The 27536-nt window shown below is 40.0% G+C and overlaps 1 protein-coding gene across 2 annotated transcripts in view; it reads left to right on the top strand.

Annotated features, from left to right (window-relative positions):
- Positions 1 to 27536, top strand: part of PLS1 (plastin 1) — an 85395-nt gene that overhangs the window by 42710 nt on the left and 15149 nt on the right. For both annotated transcript variants that reach the window (XM_074963834.1, XM_074963835.1), the window contains exons 3-10: positions 3201 to 3364; positions 5999 to 6128; positions 8960 to 9092; positions 10090 to 10171; positions 12783 to 12948; positions 13656 to 13798; positions 15451 to 15546; positions 20183 to 20378. In XM_074963834.1, the coding sequence (XP_074819935.1) occupies positions 3201 to 3364; positions 5999 to 6128; positions 8960 to 9092; positions 10090 to 10171; positions 12783 to 12948; positions 13656 to 13798; positions 15451 to 15546; positions 20183 to 20378 (1110 nt within the window). The remainder of the gene's footprint in view (positions 1 to 3200; positions 3365 to 5998; positions 6129 to 8959; positions 9093 to 10089; positions 10172 to 12782; positions 12949 to 13655; positions 13799 to 15450; positions 15547 to 20182; positions 20379 to 27536) is intronic.

Here is a 27536-nt window from a genome sequence, read left to right as displayed (position 1 = left end):
ATGCTGTGTTGTATGTCACAGATGGCAATTTTAAATTTATAGTTTTTATTTTTTGTTGTCTTTTTTGGTTTGTATTGATTTTGGCCAGTGGATACATTTAATGACAGGCGCAGTAACCATGCCCCTTGATTTATCCAAGCTCCCCCTGCATGCTGCCATGGAGAAAGTTTCTAGTAAGAAGTGTATAACTTCATGCAGGAGAAAGGAGTTCCCCCTCTGCATTCAGTTTAGTGTACAAGAACATTTTGACAGGATAACTAATGAAACTGCTAAGCTAGCACTTAGTAAACTAAAAAGATTGAGATTATTTCCATGGAGTTTAGTGCATGAACTCTGGACCTATGAGACTTAACCCAATGCAATATTTATTAATTGATATTTTGAATAAATAATGCATTGAGGAAACAATGCCCAACAGCAAAACAATTCGCTGCATGTCGGGAAAGTGCTGCCACTAGCAGTGTATAAATGTTGCTTATGTAACAATGTGCTTGGTTTAAATTATAAAATATACTCTAATGCCTGGTGAAACCAGGTCAGACCCTTCATTGCATAGAAAATCTTCCAGTACTTTGTTATAGCATATTCAAAAGGACTCCCAACACGTAATAGTGTCCACTGGAAGCAGGAGGACAAGAGGATGCAGCAGTACAGATCCCTCACAACAAAGCTAGCTAACAGGTTAAACAAGGTCATTTTTAATATAATAGACATGGGCCAGATTGGATTTATTCTTCAGGGGCCAGTCTCACCACCATCATTAGAAATAAACAACAGATATAGGGCAAGAGACAAAATACAGAGGTCCAAATTCAGACCTAGTGCAAGTAGTTGCTACCTCTTTGAACCTGCTTACATCAAGTCTGAATTTAGGGCATAAACTACAGGTATTACTGTATGCAAGTGACATCTTGTAAGTAAGAAGAGAATTAATAACAGACCATCCACTCTATTTGGAAGCTGATAGAGGATTTTGGCATAGTCTCAGGATATAAATTATACTAGTCAAAATCCAAGGTTTTTGCTATTAATAAGAGTTTGTGACCTTGCCAGGGCCGTCCTTAGGATTTATGGAGCACTATGCAGTATTATGAAACTGGTGTCCCTATGCCCAACGGCAGCCTGGGCTCACATGTGTATTTTAGATAAGGGTGGTCTTTTGAAGGATTTATTTAAAAAACTATATGTCTGAAGATCCAAGTATTTAAGGCTAAAGATGAATACTCAGATTGTGCATCTATGCAAGGATTTTTTAGAGATGTGATTTTATAACCTTCAGCATCACACTAATGAAATATTTTTAAAGCAAATTTTAAACTAAGGTCCTGTAGACTAACATGTTCTGAGTAAATATTACAGTAATGCACAACTGTTTTTGTCAGTAAATTCAGAAACTGACAGTATATACCTGGGGTTTGGTAAATGCCTGTTAAATTTCAGAGTAACAGCCGTGTTCATTACCACTTGAATGGCTCTTTAACAGTTTCAGTGTTGTGCTAATAGGTCTGGCAGGGTGGAAGACTTTTTCACTTTTAAGTAAAAAGAAAAGGAGTACTTGTGGCAGCTTAGAGACTAACAAATTTATTTGAGCATAAGCTTTCGTGAGCTACAGCTCACTTCATCGGATGCATACAGTGTAAGCTTATGCTCAAATAAATTTGTTAGTCTCTAAGCTGCCACAAGTACTCCTTTTCTTTTTGACAGGTTTCAGAGTAACAGCCGTGTTAGTCTGTATTCGCAAAAAGAAAAGGAGTACTTGTGGCACCTTAGAGACTAAGTAGTTTCCACAGTATGCATCCGATGAAGTGAGCTGTAGCTCACGAAAGCTCATGCTCAAATAAATTGGTTAGTCTCTAAGGTGCCACAAGTACTCCTTTTCCTTTTCTTTTTGAGGATACAGACTAACACGGCTGCTACTCTGAAACCTGTCACTTTTAAGTACTATATCAGTGGTTCTCAAACTTTTTTTTCGTGGACCACTTGAAAATTGCTTAGAGTCTCGGTGGACCACTTAATGATCTTTCCAAATGTTGTTTGTACCATTAGCTAACTATTGTAAAGTGCTTTCGATAAAAGCACTATATAAAAAAAAACTTAATAATTAACTTTTTTTGCTCTATAAATAAAAGCACACAACTCATATTTTAATATCAGTAGAATTACCTTTCTGATGCAATGGATGTGCCCTCTCTCCCCTGCCGTGGCATCCCCTAAGCTAGGGCTAGGAAGGAGGGGGGTCTCTCCCCTGCCACAGCAGCCACAGAGCTGAGGTTGGGAAGAAGGGCCGTCTCCCCCTGGCACCCACAGCCCTGGAGCTGGGGAAAGTTGCCTTTCTCTGGCCGCCGCAGCCCTGCACGTCCCAAATTCCCCCCACCCCCTCTTCTCACTCCACTGCCCCCTCCCACCTATCCCTTATCCCCCCCAAGGCCACCACCTCACCTTACATGTCTTCTCCAGGGTCCAGGCACCTAATTAGTGGAGTCACGCCTGCGCGGCTCCACTAATTAGGTGGGTGGCCCTTCATTCTCTCGTGTGCTGCCACCCAGGCGCACACTTCAGAGGGAACTATCCGTGGACCGCCTGAATGGAGCTTGCGGACCACTGGTGGTCTGAAGACCACATTTTGAGAACCACTGTACTAGATCCCCTCTGGAGGAAGACTCACCAGGCTGCAGCAGCCAGCTGTGGTGGAAGCCTGCAGGACGGGTCAGAACAGGGGTAGGAAGAGGCTGGAGGGTGAACACTAAGACCCAAGGGTGCCCCAAATTTTTGGGTGTCCTATGCAGCCGCATATGCTGCCTATGCCTAAGGACGGCCCTGGACCTTGCTGTGTCTTTACCTTGAAAATTTAAGAAGGTGCCTAAGAAGTGTATAGCACAATTGGGCCCTGGCCTCTAGGTGTAACAAATAACAACTTAAACTGTACGGACCAGATCTTCAGCTGGTGTAAATCAGTGTAGTCTATTGATTTCACCATATGGTGATTTACACAAGCTGAGGATCTAACCTATGTGTATTCCTTTGTGATTAATATATGGTATGTTCTCTGAAATGAATGTTGTGCTTCTAGATGGTAATCTGATTTCTTACTTTCTGATCATTTTAGACTATCACTCTGCTAAAATGTTCCTTCCCCTTGATTGTTGCTTGGTACTTGTGTTAAAGCAAAAAATAATAAAAACAATGTTTGCATTTTACAGATATTGACAATAGTGGGTATGTCAGTGATTATGAGCTTCAAGATCTTTTTAAAGAAGCAAGCCTTCCCTTGCCTGGCTACAAAGTGCGAGAGATTGTAGAAAAAATTATAGCAGTAACAGATAGCAACAAAGATGGGAAAATCGACTTTGAAGAATTTGTATCGGTAAGTAAGACAGTCCTCTCAGGCTACCCTTTAAGACAGAATTATTTGAATTTAGTACCAGAAGGCTATACATGCAGTATGAGATAATTATGAAACTGGATTTTAAAGAGCATATTTTGTGACATAGTGTAGGTTTGCCATACAGAAAACACCACCAGGTCCTGTGTACGGTATGCACTAGCCATGCAATTTAATTATGCTATAGGGATGGAGGTAGGAAAGGACCGTTTCACAATATTTATTCAAGGGTATAGGAAAGTCATTCCTCCAGTACTGCTCATTGGGGTTCAGTGTTCTGAAGGACCACAACTACCGATAGGGCACTAGAAAATCAACACTTTGAGATTTACAATGTGTAGCATGAAATTCAATAGGCATTGGGTGCTTCACTCCCTTGGGCTCCTTTGTAAATCCCAGTGTTAGTTCTTCTCTAACATATTACATATTCAAGGTATTGTATAAACTTTGAAGGATCAGTTACCTTGCCTAATAGGAGATTGAACTCTCCAAAGTGCCCAGCATCTCTAAGATGATGGAATAGGGTAGCAAAATTAAATTAAATTGCCAGAGAATATTTCAAGAGCAGCATATATAGTAATTATAAACCTTCACTGAGGTGTGAATGGGAGGATAGTTATGACAGCATGATAGTTGATTGACTATTATGCAGCAACTGGCCACTCCAAAATAAGCTTTGTAAGAATACTAAAATCATTTATCTCTATTTTTTTCCCCACTTCAATAACTGTTTTTAGCATAATCCTGGGAAATTGCTGTCTCCATCTATCCTTTTCGTAAAGGAGCAAGCTTTAACAAATAACAACAGAGAAGCAGCTGGCATGCTGGTGCCACAGCCTACATAATGCTGATTAGTGTTGTCTGTTTTCTTGTGCTGCCTGTCTGTCTGTAGCCACCTGTTATTTCTTTTCTTATATTTAGATTGTAAACTCTTTGGGGCAGGGACCATCTTTCTGTATGATGTTTCTGCGGTGCGCAGCCCAGTGGGGTCCTAAAAATGGCTGGAGTGCCTAAGCACTACTGAATATAAATAAATATTTTAAATGGCATACAATTTTTACACTGCATGACCTGTTCTCTCTAGCTCTCATTGTGGTCTTTGGGTTCCAGTTTTGGGAATAGAGTATAGAACCATACCCCAAAGAATGCTCCAGCCCAGTACAAAGAAGCACCATATTATTGGAGGTGCTGTCTTTCAAAGGAGATGTAAAACTGTGGTCCTGATCTCTAAGTCATTTAAGATCCTATGGTACTATTCATAAGAGTAGCACATTAACGTGGTGTCCTTGCCAAATTCCAACTTTTGTAATCACATTCAGACTCTAAAATCTCTCTGCAGTTTCAATTAGATAAAATATTATTTGCTTCTGGTCATATAGGTCACTGTGCTCACATAACAATGTAGTTTTTCCTCCTGTTTCCGTGCTGGATAAAGTATCCCTATGTGTGTCTGCTGGGATCTTTCATAAGATGAGATAATATTTCAAACTTTCTTTCTCCCCTTTACTGGCTTTAATTTGGGCAAGGTGTGAGAACTCAGAGCTGGTTCTGATGAGTGCCCTTTTCTGCCTCCTCAGAGGAAGCAGTCTGTGCCCCTCACCTTCAAGAACTGTCAGTTCGGCCCTTCCTTTAAACAAAGTTGGGTTGTTATAAATTCCAGCCTTTAAATCCTGTTTGTGATACAAGATGCCTATACTATTGCGCTGAATCACTGTGCCATATTTAGGACTGTTTATATTTTAAAATATTTTTAATCCGCAGGGGAGCCATAATTTTTTACATGGGTCAGTGGCTGGAGTGCTTCATTTGTGAGAATCAAACAGCTTCAGACTGATTATTTTTTTGCAAGCAAGCAATTTTTGCTTTGAATCTACAGTATTGCAGCTCTTTATACGAATAAAACAAGCAATTTGTTACAATTTGCTAGGGTATGTTGGCATTTCTACTGGAAATTCTAATTTACTTAGGTTCATAACTGAACCATTAAACACTTGTGTATCAATATTGCAGCCCACATAGCACATAACTTCACAACCAAGTCTGAGATCCCTACAACACTTAGGCATAGCAGGTAAATACAGTACAGAGTATCAGTTTTATATGACAATTTCCTTATTTTGGTGGAAAGTTTAGTCATAATTTTAATGTTTGTGTTAGTATTTTATGACTGTTGTGCATGGAGAGATGTACCAACTATCTCCCTAATAACATGCATCTCTGTAAGTGACATATAACATCCTAGTATAAGAAGCAAGACAAACTGAGTGGGGAAATATTAAAAATGTCTTTTCCCAAAAATATCTTTGTTTGATTTAAACAGTGTTTAAAAAAAAACAAAACATGAAAATATTTGTGAAAAGATTTGTGGGTTGTGAATCTAATATTTGGAGATTAAAACATGGTTTAGTAATGCTAGAGTCTTAGCTATTCACAAAACCAGCAGACTTCTTATAATAAATAAATATAATATAATATAACTTCCTTATATTGTACTATATCAAAGAAGAGAGTCAAAAAATTACCAATATTTCAACAGTTAGGTGAGTTGATAGTTTAATAGTCACCCTAAGATAATGATAATTGATTAAATGCTCTTTCTTTTATGTCCTATTCCAGGTTATTCATGAATTGAAAAGTAAAGATATTAGCAAATCATTCCGAAAAACAATAAACAAAAAACAGGGTATTACAGCGATTGGGGGAACTTCACCACTTTCCAGTGAGGGGACACAGCACTCTTATTCAGGTAAAACACTTGTCCTTAGCACTAGAAAAAAAGAAGAAAAACCATAATTGGAAAAAAAAATTCTCAGAAACAAACAAGTAGAAGGTGAACCTCTGCAGTACAGATGCCAGGGCTCTGTTTTGTAGAGATTATACTGTTCAGTTTGCTTGTCACAGTTCTGTGCTGCTCCCAAAGGTAAGTCAGACTTCTTTGCCAGAGCAGAAAGTGGAAAGAGAACTCTGGTTACAAGGAAGAAAGAATTAAAAATAGAAAGCCTTTTGTAGCATGTTTTATACTAAGGTTTTGTGTTTGGTTTGTTAATCTGTTCTGTGAACTGTTTTGTTTTGTTTTTTTCTTTTACACTCCTGTTGAGATGTATACAAGGGAACCCACATTTTCATTTCAATGGTGCAGAACCAAAAATTAAAAAAAAGTGCACAGTACATGTTGGAGGTGGGAAAAGCCTGTTAGATGATCTAATCTGTCTCCTTGCCAATGCAGGGTTGTTCACTACAGTATGTTTTTTCTAAAGCTTTGTTCAGTTTAGTTCTAAATGTACCAAACAATGGCACTTCAACCACTTCCCTTGGGGAGATTTTTGCACAGCCTATAAATTTAATACTTAGGAAGCTTTCCCCCATATTCAACCTACATTTTCTTTCTTAATTTCATCCTAATATTTTTAGTTATACTTTCTTCACCTATGGTAAAAAATTCTTCTCTATTTGATTATTATACTCGCTAGATATTTATAAACTGTTATGTCCTCTGCTTAGTAGTTTTTTGTATATATGCACTTTATTCAATTCTTTTAGTCTTTCCCTGTTATCATCCTGATCATTTCTGTTGTGCTTCTCTGGACTCCCTGCAATTTGTCAATATCCTTCTGTTTGTCAACACTTTGCCTTCATTTATCATGAGTTGCCAAATAACTCGCTGACAATATATGTCAAAGTAGGACTGTATGAGTATATAAGAGAATAAGCCATCCTGGAGCTATCCAGATAGCAAGGCACCTATACTTTTCTACTTGGGAAGAGGAGGGCCCCATCAGCAATGATTTGGTTTTTGGTGTCATTTTATATGATGGAATGAAAATGTAATTCAGAAAAAAATACAGTTGAATGCATTACTCTTGTCCTGATAAATGTCAGTTCTTAAGGATATTGCATTCCTGGCTTTGTAAAACAGAACTTTTCAGACATCTAGGACGTAGTGCTCAAAGGGCCTCTGTTTTGTGTATATGCATTTATTAGTGCATGCAGACCCAACATTTGTGCATGTAAATAGGCGTTTGCATGTGTAGATCTTTAATTGTGCACCTATTTACCTGATTTGTACAATTATCATTTTCTGTATATAACTATAGGTTTTGGTTTACTGTTGTTTTGTATTCTTGTTGTTTGTGTGGGTGTCTCACACAGCAAATGCAAAAGAGACAATTTTTAAAAGTAGGAAAATGTGATCGTAAAAAAAAAAAAATCACAAAAAAAATGGGAGAGGAACTCAGGGGCAGGTAGGGTACCTGAAAGGATTTTTAGCTTTCTTTTTTAAAATTGACTAGTTTCTAGATTGATGGTTTCCATTTAGGGCTCAATATTGCAAGGTCCTGAGTGCACTGGCCCTGATCCACCCAAGTACTGAAGTGCATGCTTAACTTTATTCCCGAGAGTGGTACCACAGAAGTTAAGCATGTGCCTAATTGCTCTGCTGGATCAGAGCTAGAATGCGCCGCATCTTCCAGGATTGAGCCTTTAAACAGTAGGTTATTTTTTGGAGTTACATAATGTAGGTAGTAAGTGGCAGTTTTGAATTTAAAGTTCCCTGTGATATTTAGAACCACAATTAAGATTCTACATATTGGACATGGATAATTTGTGTTGGCTGAGAGTTCTGTATGTGATAACTCTGTAGTCTGTATGCACTGTTCTTATAGCATCAACTCCTTTGTTTATATCCAATGCTGTGGAGAAATATTTAAACTGTCTCAGGCCATGTAATCTACAATTACCGGGGATCAGTGCTGCTGTGATAGATGCAGCAGGGGTCAATTTAGAAAGGGCTAGTGAAGACCTGCTAAATTGACTGCAGAGCGCTCTCTGATCGACTCCGGTACTCCACCGGAACTAGAGAAGTAAAGTAAGTCGACGAGAGAGCATCTCCCATTGACGCAGCATGGTGTAGACACCACAGTAAGTTGCCCTAAGCTATGTCGACTTCGGCTATGTTATTCACGTAGCTGGAGTAGTGTACCTCAGTTTGACTTACCATGGTAGTATAGACAAGGCCTCAGACAAAATCTGCTCAGCTCTCAGGAGCAGGCACCCACTATATGGAAACTGAAAACCCAGTGAAGATACAGATATTGTAGCTTGATTGTTTATGGGCTTAATAAGCATTCTTAGATGCAAGTAATGAGTTCTGTACACATCCCCTAGATATGAAAAGGGAAAGGGTCTCTCTTTTAAAGTGTTTTAAACAAGAACAGGCCATAAATCTCCTAAGGTTAAATATAACACAATAATTCAGACCAAATTCTTAGAAGTGCTGCCAGCTTCTGAAAGGCAGAGTAGAGGGCAGACTGGTCTATTGTCATATTTAAGCAAGGTCCTCTCTGCTCAGCTCTGGCATATTTCAAATATACTAATTCCACTCCTCTTTAACATAATCACAGAGACACTGAACTCCTGTAATAAGTTTTAATAATACTTTTATCCTTATTACTGTGCTTGGCAAGTAGCATTGTGATATTCTATGGACAGTTCAATAATTTTGTCCACCATAATAATAGTAGATTTTAATGGTGCCCTGGCTTTTAGATCACTCAGTCTTTAATTTTTTTTGTTTTTCAGAGGAAGAAAAAGTTGCTTTTGTTAACTGGGTAAATAAAGCTCTTAAAGATGACCCTGACTGTAAGCATCTTCTTCCCATGAATCCATCAGATGCCAGTCTTTTTAAGTCACTTGCAGATGGCATCCTCCTTTGGTAAGTCAAGAACTAAAGAAAGAATAAGAAAGTTGTTCTCTGAAGGTCAAATCCTGATCACATTGAAATCAGTGAAAGTTTTGCTGTTGATTTCAATAACACCAGGGTTTGACCCTTAATCAATACTTCTAACAAGTCATAGGATTGGGGAAAATCCTTTTCCTATAAATCCTTCTTTAGTGAATATATATTTTAAGTGTAACCTATTTAAAGAGTCCTATTTAAAAATGATGTGCTTTGCATAACTGTGTGTGTGTTACAAATCTGATTGGCTGGAGAGTTTTCCACTTTAAAGCAATGGAATTATGTCTTGATCAATGCACATAGCAGGAATAATCAGACTCTTCACAATTTAGATCATTGTACCTCCCATCATGCTCATTAACAAATAATTAGAGATCTCTGCAGTTTCTAATATTAGAAAGCATTGTCTAGTGGTTAAATCACAGGACTGGCAGTCAGAAGATCTGAGTTTTACTCTTGACTCTGCTACAGATTTGCAGGATGTCTTCCAATTTCTCTCTGCTGCAGTTTTCCGAATTAGTAAAACTGGTATTTGCCCGTGTCACAGGAGTACTGAGGGCTTAATTCATTATTAATTAATAGAAAAGGGCTTTGAGACCCTTCTATGAAAGGCACTACAGAAGTATAATATGTTAGCTGTAAGATTTACACTCTCGTGTTAGAGTGGCTCTCAACATAAATATATTCAATTCTGCAGTTGTCTGAATCTTCCCGAGAACTTTGTTAGCAATACAATCAGAGCTGGACTCCTAAGCATAAATCTGACTACTCCACTTTCTTATTTCCATGTAGGTTTTATGGTTTCTAGTTTTATTGGAAGTTGTTTTTGAAGGGGAAAAATAGGAATTTACCTTGGTGCTTTCAATATATCAAGCAACACTTTTAGACTTACCACAAAAAAGTGATGCTAATGTTTTGTTTGAAGTACCATTGTTTGGAGAGATGGAATAAATTCTGACTTTTTCTTCCCCAGCAAAATGATTAATTTATCCCAACCAGATACAATTGATGAAAGAGCTATTAATAAGAAAAAGCTCACTCCTTTCACTATTTCTGTAAGTATGGCATCTTTTCTGGCACAACCTAATTATATTACAGGAGGCTATTCCTATAGGTTTGTTTAAATGGCAATTTTGCTGTAGATTGAAATGGGAGCAGATCAGGCCCTATGTGTGGATTTCAAGGTGTCAGACAGCCAGGTGGCATTGTTTGCTTGCATGGGCTTGTGTTTTCCTGGAGATCCATAGGACACTGGATGAAATGCAGAGCTGACCTTTCTCCTTTCAGCTTCTAGATCTTTAATATTTTCATTGGCTGCTACCTACCTTCTCTACTTTCCTGGTCTTTCCCCTTTCCGGGGTCACAAGTGAGGCTGCTTCTTAGCACTCTCTGCAGTGCCAAACATACTATTGCTGATGTTCCCTGTCTTAAATCCTAAATTGGGCCACCTGCTAGAAGTAGGGCGGCCCGTGCCATAAGCTGGTTATCCGTCTCTCAAAAATTAAATAGAAACAACAAGCTCAGAATTTGGCTGTCTGCACCTTTAAAGAAACAGATAAAACCACAAAGGCAAGTACTCAGTTGCAGCGCTTGAAAATAAGGCCTGGGCTCTCTGGGCTAGCTCCTCCTCCATCTCAATCTCACCCAGCACTACCCCTGAGCAGCTGCAAGCAAGCCTTCTTAAGTGGCCTGCTGGCTCTTAATTAGTCAGTGTCTTCTCCTGGTTCTTCTAGGTCTCTGAAGGTCTTGCTGAAGCTTACATGATGCAGGTGCCTATGTGGTAAGGGAGAGGTATCACATAGTTACATTTCCCCTCCAGGAGTACTCCACTGTTCAGTTCCCTTGTGATTTCTGTGCTTTTATTTTTCCTCTGCATTGCAAAGTACTGGAGCAAATGAGCCATAGAAAATAATCAGCAAAGTAAATTGTTCTTTGTGTGGTTATCTTTTTTCCCCAAGATGGACTCATTATGGAAGCCCATCTTCAGTAGTTTCTGAAGTAGGGGTAGAGTTAGCACTAAATATGTTTTAAAATGTCTGAAACCACCTTTTTGTACTTCTGAACTACATACCGAGTGTTCAGTTACTACACTGATAGAGCCACATAAGTACCTACCATAGGTAAGTATGCAGACAAAACATTGCTTACATAGTGTTTTGGATAAACAAGAAGCACCCTGACATGGTTCATTATTAATTAGTTTATTTAGTATTAACATGCACCTAGTAGCCACAGCTATGGATCAGGACTCCATTGTGCTAGGCACTGTACAAACAGACAAAAGACGGCCCCTGCTCCCAGACAGCTTACAGTCTAAATATAAGACAAGAGACAAATGGATGCAGACAGATGGAGTACAAGGAAACCTACAAGGAGACAATATTGGTCATCATGAAAGGCACTGGTATTAGCAGCTTAACCATTGTCAATTTTAATTGTAGGCATCATGGCAGAGGAGAGTTTTTAGGAGGAGTTTGGAGGATAATGAGGTAGCTTTATGGGAGTTTATGCGGAGGCTAGCATCAAGCGTTCCATAGTGAATGAGAGATAAGTAGGGTGGCGATTGGCCAAAAAGGGCCTTGAAAGTGAAGAAAATAAGCTTATGTTTGATGCAATAGGGAAGGGGAACCAGAGGAGGCATTCAAGAGAGGGTTGAGATGGTCAAAGGATGGGCTAGGAGAATTATCTTTGGAGCAGTATTCTGAATGGATACAAGTGAGGCATGACTGCTTTTGTCAAGGCCAGAAAAAACAATGTTGCAATAATCTAGACATGAGATGGTGAGAGCCTGGATGAGTTTTTAACTAGGGCTGTCAATTAATCACAGATAACTCAAAATTAATCGTGATTAATCGCACTGTTAAACAATATCCAATTGAAATGTATTAAATATTGTGGACATTTCTACATTGTCAAATATATTGATTTCCATTACAACACAGAATACAAAGTGTACAGTGCTCACTTTATATTATTAATTACAAACATTTTCAGTGTAAAACTGATAAAGAAATAGTATTTTTCAGTTCCTCATACAAGTACTGTAGTGTATTCTCTTTATTGTGAAAGTGTAACTTACAAACGTAGACTTTTTTTTTTAACATAACTGCACTCAAAAGCAAAACAATGTAAAACTTTAGAGCCTACAAGTCCTACTTCTTGTTCAGTCAATTGCTAAGACAAACAAATTTGTTTACATTTACAGGAGATACTGCTGCCTGCTTCTTATTTACAATGTGAGAATAGGCATTTGCATGGCACTTTTGTAACTAGTATTGCAGGGTTTTACCTGCATTCTGCCATATATTTCGTGTTATAGCAGTCTCGGATGATGGCCCAGCACATGTTTGTTTTAAAAACACTTTCACAGCAGATTTGACAAAACGCGAAGAAGGCACCAATGTGAGATTTCTAAAAAGAGCTACAGCACTCAACCCAAGATTTAAGAATCTGAAGTGCCGTCCAAAATCTGAGAGGGACGCGGTTTTGAGCAATGCTACTATTTTGTATTGCATTCTAGTGAATTACCAAACCTAATCTGAGTATTCATCTAATGCACTGGTTTTTGTAACTTTAGAAACTCACAAAAGAAACAAAGGTGGTGACTACTATTTTAAAACTAACAAACTGACTGGCTAATTTAGTTAATGTTGATGTTTCAATTAGGAAAATCTAAATCTTGCCCTGAATTCTGCATCAGCTATTGGCTGTACAGTGGTCAACATTGGATCACAAGATCTAAAAGAAGGAAAACCACACTTGGTATTAGGTCTCTTGTGGCAGATCATTAAAGTTGGTCTTTTTGCTGATATTGAGATCTCCAGAAATGAAGGTAAGAAAGGAAGTAATGTCAGGTGCTCTCTCTCTCCCTCTCTCCAACTTTTCAGACGTTGGGAGCAATACAGCTTTCATTCAGCTTTCATTCCTGTCCAGGACTTGTTCTTCCCTTAAGCCCAGCCCTGTCATGTCCCTACATATGAAGTCCTGCCATCTGGTTGGTCGTTGGTCCCAGATCTGACTGACCTTTGTTGTGTTTGCATTATTTTCTTTGGCATCCTGTCATCTGTTTGTCTTCTGCAGTGCCCCACTATCATAATCTTTTAGACTGCAGCCAGTCCCATATCCTGAATTCACATTATACTGTCCTTCTAACTTCTTTTGTCTTAAAATCATTCTACTTTACACCGGCCATCTTTCAAAGAACTCTTACCTCTACTGCTTCTAGCTTTCTGCTATCTATTTAATTTAATGCAGCTGTTTTCAGACCACAGAATTACTGTTAGTACATTGGGCTGATACTTTCACTTTATGACTAATATTTTTATCAATACATAATTTAATCAATTTCTGTGTGGCACTTGTAGTTAAGGCACATCTTCTTTTAACCTCATCCTTGATGGAACCATTGGCACTGGCTTCCTAGGTACATATAAAAGTATACTTATTCTGGTGTCAGTTGTGATAAAGTATGCAATTTGGGATTAAATGTTTTGTGACCATGATAGCAATAATTCGGCTTTCTTTCACATTCGCTTTTAGCTCTTATTGCTCTGCTAAATGAAGGGGAAGAACTAGAGCAGCTACTGAAACTTTCCCCAGAAGAGCTCTTGCTACGTTGGGTGAACTATCATCTGGCCAATGCAGGATGGCAGAAAATCAACAACTTCAGTGAAGACATTAAGGTATATATTTGTCACTCTAGTAAGTGAATACAGTCATGCCAAAATGTAATATTTTTAAAAACAAAAGATTGAGACCAGAATTAGTGATCTGCTTTTTATAGGTACATATTCACCAAGTGTGTCTAGCACTGCACATTCTTTTGACCACACATGATTATACTGTTTAGTTGCTGATGCTGTGTATCAACTAAGGATACACAACCCAAACCAAGCATTTTCCACATAGCCCAAATAGCAGCCCTTATTCAGGAATCCAAAAATTCCTAATTGTAATTAGAACCGTTTGGGATGAATCGCACACTCCCATCCACAACTTTACACCTTGCCCTTTAACCCTTCCCATGAGGCCTCACTTACCTTCGTTATCTTGTGAGGAGGAGAATGTGGCTTTCAGCCATCATCTGGCTCATCTGTAACAATAGGTGATTGTCCCTCCACCACAGCTTGGGGTATCAAGAGACCACTCCCAAAGAAGACACATCTGGTGTGCTTATTGGCCCCACAATCCAAGGAAAATCCCTCCCAGTTACGGTCCCAACCAATCCTGCAACAAAGGAGGCATACCAGTGCCTTGCTGCGGATTCAATTCACTGACTTCATGGGGCTGAAACACACTCTGGCTCCACTGTGGCAGCTGGTAGATGTATCCTTCTCCTTTCTCTAGTATCAGCCAGGCAGTATAAAGTGTGCTTGGTGCTGCATTTAAGTCCAATAAGAGACAACAGCACTTTTAAAATTAAAAGTGAAGGGGAAGTGTTCCCTGTGGGTAATAAGTGAGGGGATTCCATGGACATCTTCCCTCCACTAATTTCAGAATAACCATTAAAGATAATTATGTAGCTATCTCTGTATTCTTTATGAAATACTAGGGAAGAGACTATTTACAAAGAAAATAATTAACTGGCTTTCTTTTAATGAAAGAGTGCAAATCTAATCAAAATGACCTTTAATATGCAGGAAAAGTATTAAATATTTTTAACATATGCTGCTTTTATCAGAAGGACAGGTTTGTCCCTCTTTCTTTTTAGTTTTTAAGGGAACAGGGAAGGCAAAACATGTATTGAACATTGCATCTAATAAATATAATGAATGATAAAACAAATAGACTCCTTTTAACTGGGGCATCTTGGTCCACAATCTATTGTCCAAGTTAATTGGCCTATTAAGAGAAGAGGCCATTTAAAAAAAAAGCTGTTTGAAAAGACTTAACTAAAATATTGTTCTGACTCATAAAAATGAGATCCACATCATTTCATTTTTATTTTCTTTTTATGAAAACTTTATTTAGTAACTTTTGTATCAAAAGACTGGAGCTAGAATTTCACTCCTATTTAACATCTGCCTTAAATATCTTTTAACTCTTAGAACTGGCTAGTACATTCCCAATAAGAAGAATTTTATTCTGTCATGATTAAACAGCAGTCATTTCTATTCACTATGTCATTTGGCTAAACTGATTCTATGTGAAATGTCTCAGTGAAGTGGCCTTCTTGATTAAGTGGATCTTGACTAAGGGCCTGATCCAAAATCCACTGAAATCAGTGCAAGTCATATTGACTTCAATGATCTTTGCATCAGAGCCTAAGTGCAGTATACTATATTCAAAGGAGCAAATATTTGCTTATTCCCTACTATTATATTGTTTGTTTTAGGATTCAAGAGCCTACTACCACCTGCTGAATCAGATTGCACTCAAAGGAGACAAAGATGATGAAATTCCCATTAACATTGACCTTTCAGGATTTAATGTAAGTATCCTGAGGGTCAAAAAGATACCTATGTCTATTTAACAGAGACCCCATCTACATATCCAGGGACTTAGTTACATCCAGAATACGGTTCCATTTTGTAGTGCAGACAGGAGCATAATGAAACCATGAAAAAGCTTTGAACTCTGCAGGATTGGTACAGTTTCAGGATAATGTTGAAACATGGTTAGGTGCCTGTCACAGTTTCCAGGGGAACTGTATCTGTATTTCCTCCTGCCCGCATGGTCCATTTAGTGCCCAGTTATATCTCAGGTCTCCAGCCATCACCTGTGTCTGAGCAGGGACCCTTGTCCCATTCTTTCTGACCAGGGGATTTTAAGGCTGCACAGCTCCCTGCCTTACACTGTGATATCCCCAGTAAGCTAGTCTGCCTAAAGGCCAGTGCCTGTGCCTTGCTTTCTCTGAAGTCTATGAATAGTGTATCGCCAGCAGTTACCAGTTACCACACAGCAACTTCTAAGCAAGCATCTTTATTCTGAAGGGAAATAGATTTAAACACACACTAAGCTTACCAGGAGTCACCAGTCTTATGGGGGTCTAGTTAGCAAAAGTCTTTCCAACCCTTCTGCAAGGTTGGGGTCCCCTGTGGGCAGAAGGTCCTATCCATTTCCTGAATCAGAAAGAAGGCCTTGGCCTGGGTCAGTTTAAACCCAGCCTTTTTATATCAAAAGTCCTTTGCCTGTTGGCCTCTGGAAGCCTTACTATGACCCAGTATATGCAAGCCTCACCAGAAGTGAAAAGAAAAGGAGTACTTGTGGCACCTTAGAGACTAATCAATTTATTTGAGCATAAGCTTTCGTGAGCTACAGCTCACTTCATCGGATGCATACTGTGGAAAGTGTAGAAGATCTTTTTATATACACACAAAGCATGAAAAAATACCTCCTCCCACCCCACTCTCCTGCTGGTAATAGCTTATCTAAAGTGATCACTCTCCTTACAATGTGTATGATAATCAAGTTGGGCCAAGAGGTGACATCCTCTGTCACCAGAAGTGGTAATTTTCCAGAGATATTTACAACCTAAGTTATTCACTTTAATCACTCCTATGACACTTTTTGGGGTTAACTGAGGCTGTCTGTGGGACTTTTTACCACCTGCACACAGGATGAAGAAGGAGCTTTGTCTGTGCCAACCATGGGAAAACTTCCCCAATTATTGGCTGCTGGCAACACAAGCGCTCCACTCCTACTCTTTCCCAGTGCAGACTAACAATTTACACACTGTGTTACACTCAAGCGCCCAGTCCCTTATGTGCTGGGCACCAGCAATGTACACCGATCCGCCGCCTCCATGGAAGCAGTGCACCCCAGTTCACTGGTTTCATCTCAGTTCAACAGCCTCTTTAGCACAAGGCACTTAGATGTGTCCATAGTAAAAACAAACTTGTTTATTTAACAGAGCTTGAGATACAGTTTCTAATAAGAGAAAGTATAAGGGTTTGGAATCAGAGGTTTACATTTAAAAGAAAACCATAAAATGCAATCTGTAGCCTGTCCTTCTTAATAAGTTATTTTCCTGTCTAATAAAGTATTTCTCACCCAACGATGAATCTGTACGGCACTTGTCCAATCCAGAAAAAGCTGGGATTCACCTTTCATGAGACACTCCCACTGGCAGAGTGTCTCCTCCGGAATGGATAGCATCATGTGCCTTTTCTTCTTCTCTTAAACAGTTCCAGACTATTGTCTCCTAGACCCAGCGGTCCCCTGTTCAGAGACTTTTATTGGGGTTCTTTTAACTTTGTAAATGCTCAAGCCTGCATCTGATCCAGACAGTAAACACGGGGCCGGCTCCATGGATGTCAATTGTTCTCAATGCTGATTGAGTCAGCTCTGACACTCCCCCACAAATTTCACTTCCTGCAGTTTTGGAATATCCTAGATGTTACATAACTAATAGACTGTCCTGTACAAACATCTAATAACTATCACACACAACCCCCTGCGGTGAAATACTGAGAAGATGGTCAGACACCGGAGTAATATATCTGCCTGGGCATGTCTGTGCATCAGGACCCCCACTGTTTCTAGTTCCTGGAGGAGCGGTGGTAACCCTCTTCCGCTCCTCCCTCCCGATTGCCCCCCCCCCGAGTTGCATGCAATCCCTGGCCTACAGTGATACATAAACCATTCATAAACTTAATACAACATAGTCCAAGAGATTGCCTGAGGTTGCAATATCTGTCACAGTGCCTTCTACCTTACAAGGTGGAACTGTGTCAGGGAAAACTGTTTTGCAGTCAGGTCTCCCAAATATAGATGTCATCTTAGCATCCTATTCTTGGGTTCTATTCTCTTCCCCAGCTGAAGAATTCTAACTGGGTTGCCCAGTTCTGTTCTGGAACTCAGCCTGGGAAAAAGAATGAAGACTTGTATCCTCGTGTTGCTTCTTCAAATCGGATGGCATTTAGAGGTAGGAGGGTTCCCTTCCATTCATCAGCAATGATGGAGGGTGTGGGAAACTTCAGGCCACAACAGCAAAGGGGCAGGAGTGTGCAGAACCCTTCCGTTGAGCCTTAACCCAGATGAGGGTCAGAACATTTCTCCTCTTGAGGGTGCTGAGTAAGGTTAGTTGAAAAATTTCCATTGCAACTGTTTGACAGAAAATTGGGTTTTTGGCTAAATGAAATTTTTCATGAAAACTTTGTTTTCTGTGGAAAAAAATTTTTTGTTAAAAAATAAATACCACAACCCTGCAATAATTTGTCTGAAAACCAAAATATTTGTTTTCTGCTGAAAAATTTCAATATTCATTTCTACCAAAAATTTGAATTTTTTTCTATGCCTCCCCACCTATATTTTGACCAACTCTATTGCTGAGTACAATGGACTTACTCTTATATCAGCGTTATAGTGACTCCTCTCAGAAAATGACAAGCTGACCTAGAGTTCTGAGTTACTGAATATAGAAAGTGGGATTTCATTATTTGTTATGAAAAATCAGACATTTTGGAAAGCTGATGGAGTCTCTATAAGGGGATAACAGGGTGTCAGCTGTCAAATAACTCCTTAGTATTTTTAGTAAATTGTCCTGGTAAACGCTGCGTCTTATGAAAGCCATAAACGTATTGGTCACTCATCTCCTTGCTGCTGCTAGAATTACAATAGCAAGGTGGTTTTGAGGAAGAATGACTCCCCTAGGACTACTGATTTGTATCAAAAAAAGTGGGGGAAATTCTAGTACTGGAAAAATAAATCAATCATGCCAGAGTTCCTCAAGGGAGAAGGAAAAAGGTAACTATTTAGAAATCAGGTGAAACTTTTTTGAAGTTTGCTGGAAAAGGGTCATCACCCACCATCAAACCTGACAATTTGAGAACTTTTTTGAATGCTAAGGAAGGGAGAAATCCTTTCAACAACAGTGAATGTTGAACTAAAAATTAAGATATTAAACTAACGATAACAGATATGAGGAAAAAGGAGAAAAGTTTAATATCACAGAGTTTTGGTAATACAACTAACAAACAGGTTACATGTTTAAATGTAAGAAAACCAGAATTTTGGACATAAACATGAGATTATGAAAGACTTTAGCAAACACCACCAACTGACAAGCCAGAAAAGGAAGATGAATAGTAGAAAAGCATCAGCCACAATATGTAATCAATACCACAAAGTTGAAGAGAGTGACTGATAGCAGTTCTCATCAGTACAGCTATAGAGACTTCCATAGTATATAAACAATTATAAATTGGTCTAAGTTTATCTCTTTTTAAGTTGTAAAACAAGTTTTATAAGATTTCTATTAAAAGAATGAATCCATTAATAAAATAAGAATTAAAAAAATCAGCTACCGAGTGACATAAAAATACACAGCACTTTATAGGAGTTCTCTTCTCCCTCAAGCTATTCCTGTGCCAAAGCTCTACGATGGAGACCCCTGTTTTTTCTTTTGGATTTTGGGTGGCAGCCATGGCTTCCCAGCCTACATGGCCATGGATATTTATTGGCTGTGATCTGAGCAAAAGATGAGCAGTAACTATTGGGACTATATCTACATGCTGCATATGATGTGGGTTGGGTAGACTGAATTCTTCTAGGTAAGTGAATAATGCGAACAAACAAAAACCCCTTCTACAAGTTACACAAACTGCTCGCTAATTGATGACATGATTTTTGATTGTCAGATTATGTTCAGGTTTCAGAGTAGCAGCCATGTTAGTCTGTATTCGCAAAAAGAAAAGGAGTACTAGTGGCACCTTAGAGACTAACCAATTTATTTGAGCATAAGCTTTCGTGAGCTACAGGTCACTTCATCAGTGACCTGTAGCTCACGAAAGCTTATGCTCAAATAAATTGTTTAGTCTCTAAGGTGCCACTAGTACTCCTTTTCCTTTTAGATTATGTTCGCTAACTTTATGGCAATTAAGAGGATTCAACAAGTGTTTGATTATGTTTTAGAAGAAAAAAGGATGACAGATTGTCACCTTATGAAAAAGGTCCAAAAAATACCTTCGTTCTGAACAAGGTCTACATCCACATACTGTATGCTGCGCCTAATCTTTAATTATGATGCAATTAAGATGAGAGTCCAGAGAAACAAAAAAGAACCTGAAAAGCCAAACTTCATTAAAAATGTTTTTTCTTTTTCTTTTTTTAACTTTCTTTTCTAGGAGAAAAATGACTTGAAGAGGGCTGAATATATGCTTCAGCAGGCAGACAAACTAGGCTGCAGACAGTTTGTTACTCCAGCTGATGTAGTCGCAGGCAACCCTAAACTTAACTTGGCTTTTGTTGCAAATCTCTTTAACACATACCCATCCCTGCACAAGCCTGACAGTTCCATGTATGATCTCAATTTACTAGAAGGTGAGCTCTTTCAACCTGTACAAGCGAGAAATAAGCGCATTAGAGAGTGTGCATAACACATAGAAGTTAGGTCTTCTGACTGGATTGTCCCCATATGATTGTGCCTATGTAAACACTAATATATAAAACTACAATTAGTTTTTCAAATATTAGCTTGTTGTAGGAACCTCCCTCATTCCAGATATCAGAATGTGGAGTTTCCCTCACTGGTGCTGGCCCTGACAAAAGGCCGATTGAAGCTTGGTCTACGCTATTAAGTGTTTCTAGGATAGCTATGTTGGTTGGGAGCGTAAAACAATCCCACACCCTGCCCAGCCAATTTAGCTATGCCAGCATCTCCTCTGGTGCAGATGCAACAATTCTGACAGAAGAATGCTTGTGTCAGCATAGTTAATGTGATTCGGGGAGGTAGCGTAGCTATGCCAGCAAACTCCTTTTGTCAGCATATGCCACCTTTCCATTAGGTGCTGTTACTGATATTGCTATACCGGCATAGCTATAGCAGCAAAGTCTCTGTATTGTAGATAAATCCTGATTCCTGAATAACCTTCAACCACTTCATTTGCTGAGAACAAAATTTCCCCCCCATGAGTTCCTGAGGATCCCCCCCACCCCTTCCTATGAGATTACCATGAGCATGATGTTTATACTCTGGTTGGGAAGGAGGGCATGTGGCTTCCTCCATGGTTTATGCCAATACCACTACCTGGGTTGCATGCCAAGAAGCGCTTGGTATCTTGGTGTTGTATTGCATTCTCAGGGTTTTTTTATACGAACATTTCATTGCACATTATCAGGACTTTCTTTTAAGAGCAGGGTAATAGATGTAGCAGAACTGCACTATTTTCTTAACAGGGTAGAGTAAAGACAAGCATATTCTAAAATTTTTGTCCTAGTGGCCCTTCACATCACAAACAGAATTCCATTTAATTTTCCAGCACTTTTAAACACAAAGGGGGCAAGAATTGCTATTAAAATCCATTGGAGATGGTTGCTTCTAACCAAGAGCAAAATAAGGCCTAAAGTCATGGGCGGCAGATATAACAGGCATGGGGAGGCGCTGCCTCCCCCGGCATTGCTGCGGTCGCTGGACCCCTGGTTGTGGGGTTTGGCAGTGAAGTTTTTGCTTTATTATGCCCCATGCAGGTTCCGGGGAGGCTGAAGCACATATTGCCTCCGCAGCCACCCCGGACCTGCTGCTGCATGGAGCATATCAGAAGCATCTTCACAGACACTTTTCTCCTAGACGGTGGGTGGGTAGGGTCTGGGGAGGGGAGGCACGGTGTGGCTGCAACCAGCCCTGGGCTCCTCTGGGCAGGGGGAGGCTTGGCTCGGCACTTCGGCCAGCCCAGCCGGGGCTCCTCTAGGCAGGGGAGGCTCCGCTTGGGGCTTTGGCCAGTCCTGCCAGGGTTCCTCCACTGGGCGCCGTGGGGGAGGGGGGTGCGGGGGAGAGGGAGGCTCTGGGCTGCGGCTGGCCCAGGGCTCCTCCAGGCAGGTGTGTGAGGGGGCAGGGGGGCTCGGGGCTTTGGCCAGTCCTGTGGGGCTCCTCCGCTCAGGGCTTCAGCCAGCCTGGCTGGGGCTCCTCTGGGCAGCAGGCAGGAGAAGCGCTCTGGACTGCAGCTGGCCCATGGCTCGTCTAGACAAGACGGGGGGGCACTCCAGGCTGTGGATGGCCCAGGGCCACTCCAGGCAGGTGGGGGAGGGCTTGGGGCTCCTGTGGCGGGAGGGAGCTCTTGCAGCTGGGGGGAGGGGCTAGTGGCTCTGGCTGCGTGGGGTGGGGTGGGGCAGGGGGTCGTGAAGTTCTGGCCGTGGGGAGGGCGTGGGCAGAAGGGGCAGAGCTGGGGGCTAGCCTCCCCAGAGAGGGGCTCCACCTGCCGCCCAGGCCCAAAGTGCCACATGATTAAGAAATTTATTTAACATGAATTACATGTAAATGTGAACAAGAATATGGATCTGAGGTATAGTTTAAATCAGTAGTGAATAGAACTGAGTAATGAATTTTGCCTATAGGTTGGTCATATAAGGCCTCTCCCCATCCCTGCCCTGTCTATAACAGGATATGAAGCCCACCGATATAAAACCGCATTCTGCTATACCTCAATTTTATATTGTTATAGGCAGCAGGCTACTTCCTAATTTCTGAGATTAATGTGTATATTAAATGGCCCAAAGCTACAGAATTCAGATCCAGACCCATAGAGTGAGGATGTCAAGATCTGAGGTTTTGATTTAGTCCATTATAGTGATAGGTGTCAACTGGGACATTTGAGGCTGGATTTTGTATCCATACTTCCCCAAAGTTTGGGGATGTGTGAATTCAGGTCCATCTCTAATATTAATATTGTATATAATTATATACAAAAGTAGCAAAAGTATTTGCTGACAGCAGAGGAACACTGAGGCTCCAGAATACTGAGTTCTATTCCTGGTTCTGAAGGGGAGTGCACTCTAGTGGTTAGAGACCCTTCTGCCCTATCTCCTCCAGCCTGTCCCTCTATCCCTCTCTCTGCTCCTGTTTTCCCACAACAGGGTCTTGTTCCTTTCTGCTCCCATCATGCCTAGCCTGTCCCTGACCCTCATTTCTCCTATCTCCCACAACCTGGATTTGTCATTCTGCCCCTCTGTCTCCGGTTGCCTCTCTGTGTTTCTCCCCACTTCTCACCCACTGCATTCCAGCATGTCAGGTTGCTGCTTTCTTCTCCTCCAGGCTGTCTGGTGGGCAACCATGGGGGCACTGAGAGCATAAGAGATACAGTCTCCCTCTTCTCAGTTTTAGTGTCTGGCACCACAGCTATCCTTGACACCCAGAAGGAACATTTGCAGGAAAAGTCCTACTCTTTCCCTCAAGACTTGAGATGCAGCATGCTTAGTCATTCTGTAGGGAAGGCACATGCTCAGTACAGTTGGCATGTAGGAGCTTTGTGGAGATGGAATATGCTCAACGCAGTCAGAATCTTCAGAGAATAATGCTGCCAAACTTTAACAAACCTTGAATGAGTTGCAGTTTTCAGAGACTCAAAACTTGGCCACATTCAGGTGGATTTTCGCATGGATGGCACAAGGCACATCCCTCATGCTAATGTAACACCTCTGCCAAATTTCAAGTCTCTGTACCAAAGCATGGAGATGCTAGAGCTTCTCTCACTGAAATGGTTTGTATCAACTTTAACATGGACAAACATTTTCTCTAACCTCATTCTCAGAAATAGTTGAATCATTTTGCTGAAACTTTACAAAAATATTTAGATCAAGCCAGAGATCTGGCATGGAAAATTTCAGCCTTACCAGTTAAAATTGGAAAAATTATAAGTAACTGAATACAGGGTCTTGTAATGTGAGTTAAAGTTGCCTGACACTTTACAACTCTATAATATTCATTTTAGAGATGAAGAGAATCCTAATACTGTTATTTATATCATGGCAATGATCAACTCTCTCTTCTCCCCTTTCTATAATATAACTATGCAGTCACATAAATTTGCATAATCAAAATAACTATATTTCAAATAGAAGGTGTTATTGGTAGTGTTTTGTTCTGATCTTCATTTTCCCTTGAATACTGTAGTATGAGCATCATTCACACCAGTATTGTTTTTCTCCCGGCGTTGTTATATAAAAGATAAAACACTCATTTCTTTATAGTTTTGTCATTGATGGCTGTCATAATCTGACTCATAATTTATAACACTTTCCTATTTTGCTTCATGAAATGCAGATTTGACCCCTCCTAATGTAGGTACTGTATTAAGTACTTTTCTATACTCCATAAATGTATTTGTCCTGAAACCTTTTTGATTTTTCTATTACTATAACCACTTTTCTCCTGGTTGGTTTTGCATTGTTCTTACACTGCTGTCTTTGTTTTAATATGCCATCATAATCATGAAAAACCCAGATACAACATAATGCATTTATAACATGGGGGCAAGACTTCCTTAATTCAATACAAATGCCATCTAGCTTCTTTCTGTGGAATTTCAACAGAATTGTATGGGTATTACCCACACAGTGGGACCCTTCCAAGATCCAGGATCTAAAGCCTAGGAAAAGTTGGCTGGAGGGTGGTTGAAACTTCAACTATACACCTTCAGGAAAGGCTTCATTTTCCTGCTTTAAATTCCTCCCCTTCCTACTAGTGATTATTTCCCCCTGAAAGAGCAGAGTGTAGTCATCCCTGTCCTTTCCTGTGTTGTTTGAGTTTAAGTTAATGAAAGCTGGCTGAGCATTAATTCGGTCTTCCTTTCCATGTATTGGATAATGCTTAATCTCTGTGGTGATCTGCATGTATAGGGACAAAGGACAGGCCCTTTCAAGGTGCTCTCCTTCCCATATAAAACTGCACAGAAGAAAAGCACTGACCCCCATAGTTGCATGGCCTTTATTAGGCTACTGCTCTTTTGCATCGTGCCCTCTGGGAGTGGGATCTGTCAGAAAAGTAAAACAACTGGGGGCAGGGCTTTCATTTCTCATAGAAGGCTGAGTCCTAAAAATCTCTGTCCAATGAAACATGGCCTATCCATGTTCCCCCCCAGTATGCCTTTTGTCTCTGCTGTGCTGTCACTGCCTGGCCAACTGGCAGCTCATACTCCTTCCATGGGCTGTTAAAGCCACAGAGGGGAAATTATTTCTACTCAAGGCAATAGTAACTTATGATGCAAATTGCACCAAAAGTTCTGCTGCACTGAGAGAGAGAACTGTACCATGCTAAATAGCTATTCCTTGGACACCTATGACAACCCTCCTGGCTACTCCTCACTCAGCTGAGTAGTACAATGCTGTCAGAGAGGAGAGAAGTGGCAATGTGATATGAGGGAAGCTACCTCATGGCCATCTTTTTCCTCTGGATGGCTCCATGCCCCATTTCTGTGGATTTTCCATGATTTGACTTTCTTTTGCACCATGTAGCAGAATATATGCCCCCACAGTTGTTCACAAGGTATTTTTTTTAACAAGAAAATGGAAAAACGGCTGGTCAATTTTCAGCCATCTGGAAAACTTAAGAAGTCTTAGGTGATGCATCATAAAGGATCTTTTTTAGAGTGGCATATTAAATATAGTAAGCTATTTTTAGTTCCTGAATTCCTACTAGTCAGAACTGCACTTTCCAACTTGCACGCTATTGCTCCTATTTGTCTGGTTTGGATTCTTTTGACAGTGTTCAGCATGCTCTTTAAGATTCTCAGTGTGAGTGGAATTGCTCAATATTTCCTTTAGTATCTATGTTTCCTTAGTATGTTTTCCTGGAAGCATTTGACTTGTGTTTTGGGAATGGACCAATGTCCTACATTTCAGTCAGGAATTGATTAGTTACCCCAAACTAACCAAGAGATCGGTAAGTCTTAAAATCTCCACTAATCCAAAAAGGGATTTAAGTCCAGAATATATAATTTCTATTCTCCTTAAATTAGTACTTGTCAGCTTGCCAGAAGCTGGGAGTGGATGACAGGGGGTGGATCACTTGATGATTGCCTGTTGTGTTCATTCCTTCTGAAGCACCCAGCATTGGCCCCTGTCAGAAGACAGGATACTGGGCTAGATGGACAATTGGTCTGACTCAGTATGACCATTCTGATGTTCTTAATATGTAGTCTTTCTAGTTTTGAGCATTTTTAACACAAAAACATTGGAAAGTTGTAAATAAATGTCCTGTTGTACGATCAAATTGTTTAGACCTAATCTGGCATCTTTTTGGCATCATTTAGCCTCCCACCTATTCCTTCAACTATGAAATTGACAAGAAATGACAGAAATGCAGGGAATGGGTTGAGTGTTAAAATAGTTTCCATTTTGTTTTAGCACACATTTATTAATAATTGCTTCTTTTTTTGGGGTAGGTTTTTATTATAAGCTTGAAAGTGAAACCAGGAATACTGAATTACACATGACAAAGCCCCCAAAATTTAAAAAATCTGCTGTAGAATGAGAGTCTTGTAAATTTCCCATGTGCCTAAAATTAATCAATACTAATTACAATTCGAGCCGGTTAGAACATTTTTGACTAAACATACTTTGTCGGAATACGTTGTATCATCAAAGCTGACACATTTCACAGAGATGTATCATTTTTGACGTTTTAATGGACAGGTTTCTGAGATCTGGGGCTCTCTTGTCACTGTTGACTGGAGAGACACACCTGAATAAAAAAACCTGACCTTTCTAATCTGATGGTCATTTTGACACAATTCCATTTTGCAAAAACACATCTGAAAGGTGTTGAATTTGTTCCAATGGAGAATGAAAAAAAATTTCAAAACCTCTAACGTTGTTTCAAAACGGAATTGTCCTCCATCCAGCTCTAATTACAAGACCAAATGAGATTCTTCTGCTGTTGTTTAACCCAGTTTGAACAAACTCAGTAACATTAACTATTAAACAAACAAAAAGCAAATCAAAGCTTTGTTCAGATGCTGCTGCATTCAAGTTCTGTGACTCAGGATAGTTCATCTCTCTTAAATAAAAACATCCCTGAGTGGGGGGAAAAAGCTCTAACTTGTGTACTGTGGATCATCCTAATAGAATAATAAGTATTTTCCAGGCACATATTTGTGTTTTAGGTGTTTGTTATTTCTTAAATGTGCTATTTATTGAAAAGCAAATGGCATGTGCTGTATTATATCAGCAATAGTGTAACAGATGTTTAATGAAAAGGTACACAAGGAAAAGTATTGAATACCAGGTACTTCCTGGTCAATAAACAAGGATTAATGAGAGAGGAAGTAGGGAAGTAAAAGAGTGCACATGGGAAGGGTAGCTCCACAAGTAGCAGGGAAAAACAGCAGACTGGTAAATCATTCTGTCAGAGTGGGAAAGCAGCCTTCATGATGACTAGGTACTAGTCATCAAGGTAAATGAGGACAATTCAAATCTGTGGAAAGCGCAGATTTGTCTTTCCACAGAATTTTCTGGATTCCCCAGAAGCAAAGCTGCCATTTAAAACTGCAAGAAGGATCTAGCCCTCTTGGTTGGGAAGACATCTTCACCAATGCAACGCTGTCATATTAAGTCTGTAGCCATGCAAACTGAAAAAGTGAGGTCTATTGCACTGGAAAAGTCTCTCAAGGGCAAGGATCATGTCCCCAGTGCTTTGAACTCCTGCTGGGGAAGTACAGTAACTCCTCACTTAAAGTTGTCCCGGTTAACGTTGTTACACTGTTGATC

This window comes from Natator depressus, chromosome 9, assembly GCF_965152275.1.
Source record: "Natator depressus isolate rNatDep1 chromosome 9, rNatDep2.hap1, whole genome shotgun sequence".
Lineage (NCBI taxonomy): Eukaryota > Metazoa > Chordata > Testudines > Cheloniidae > Natator > Natator depressus.
This window is presented reverse-complemented; position numbering and strand designations above follow the sequence as displayed.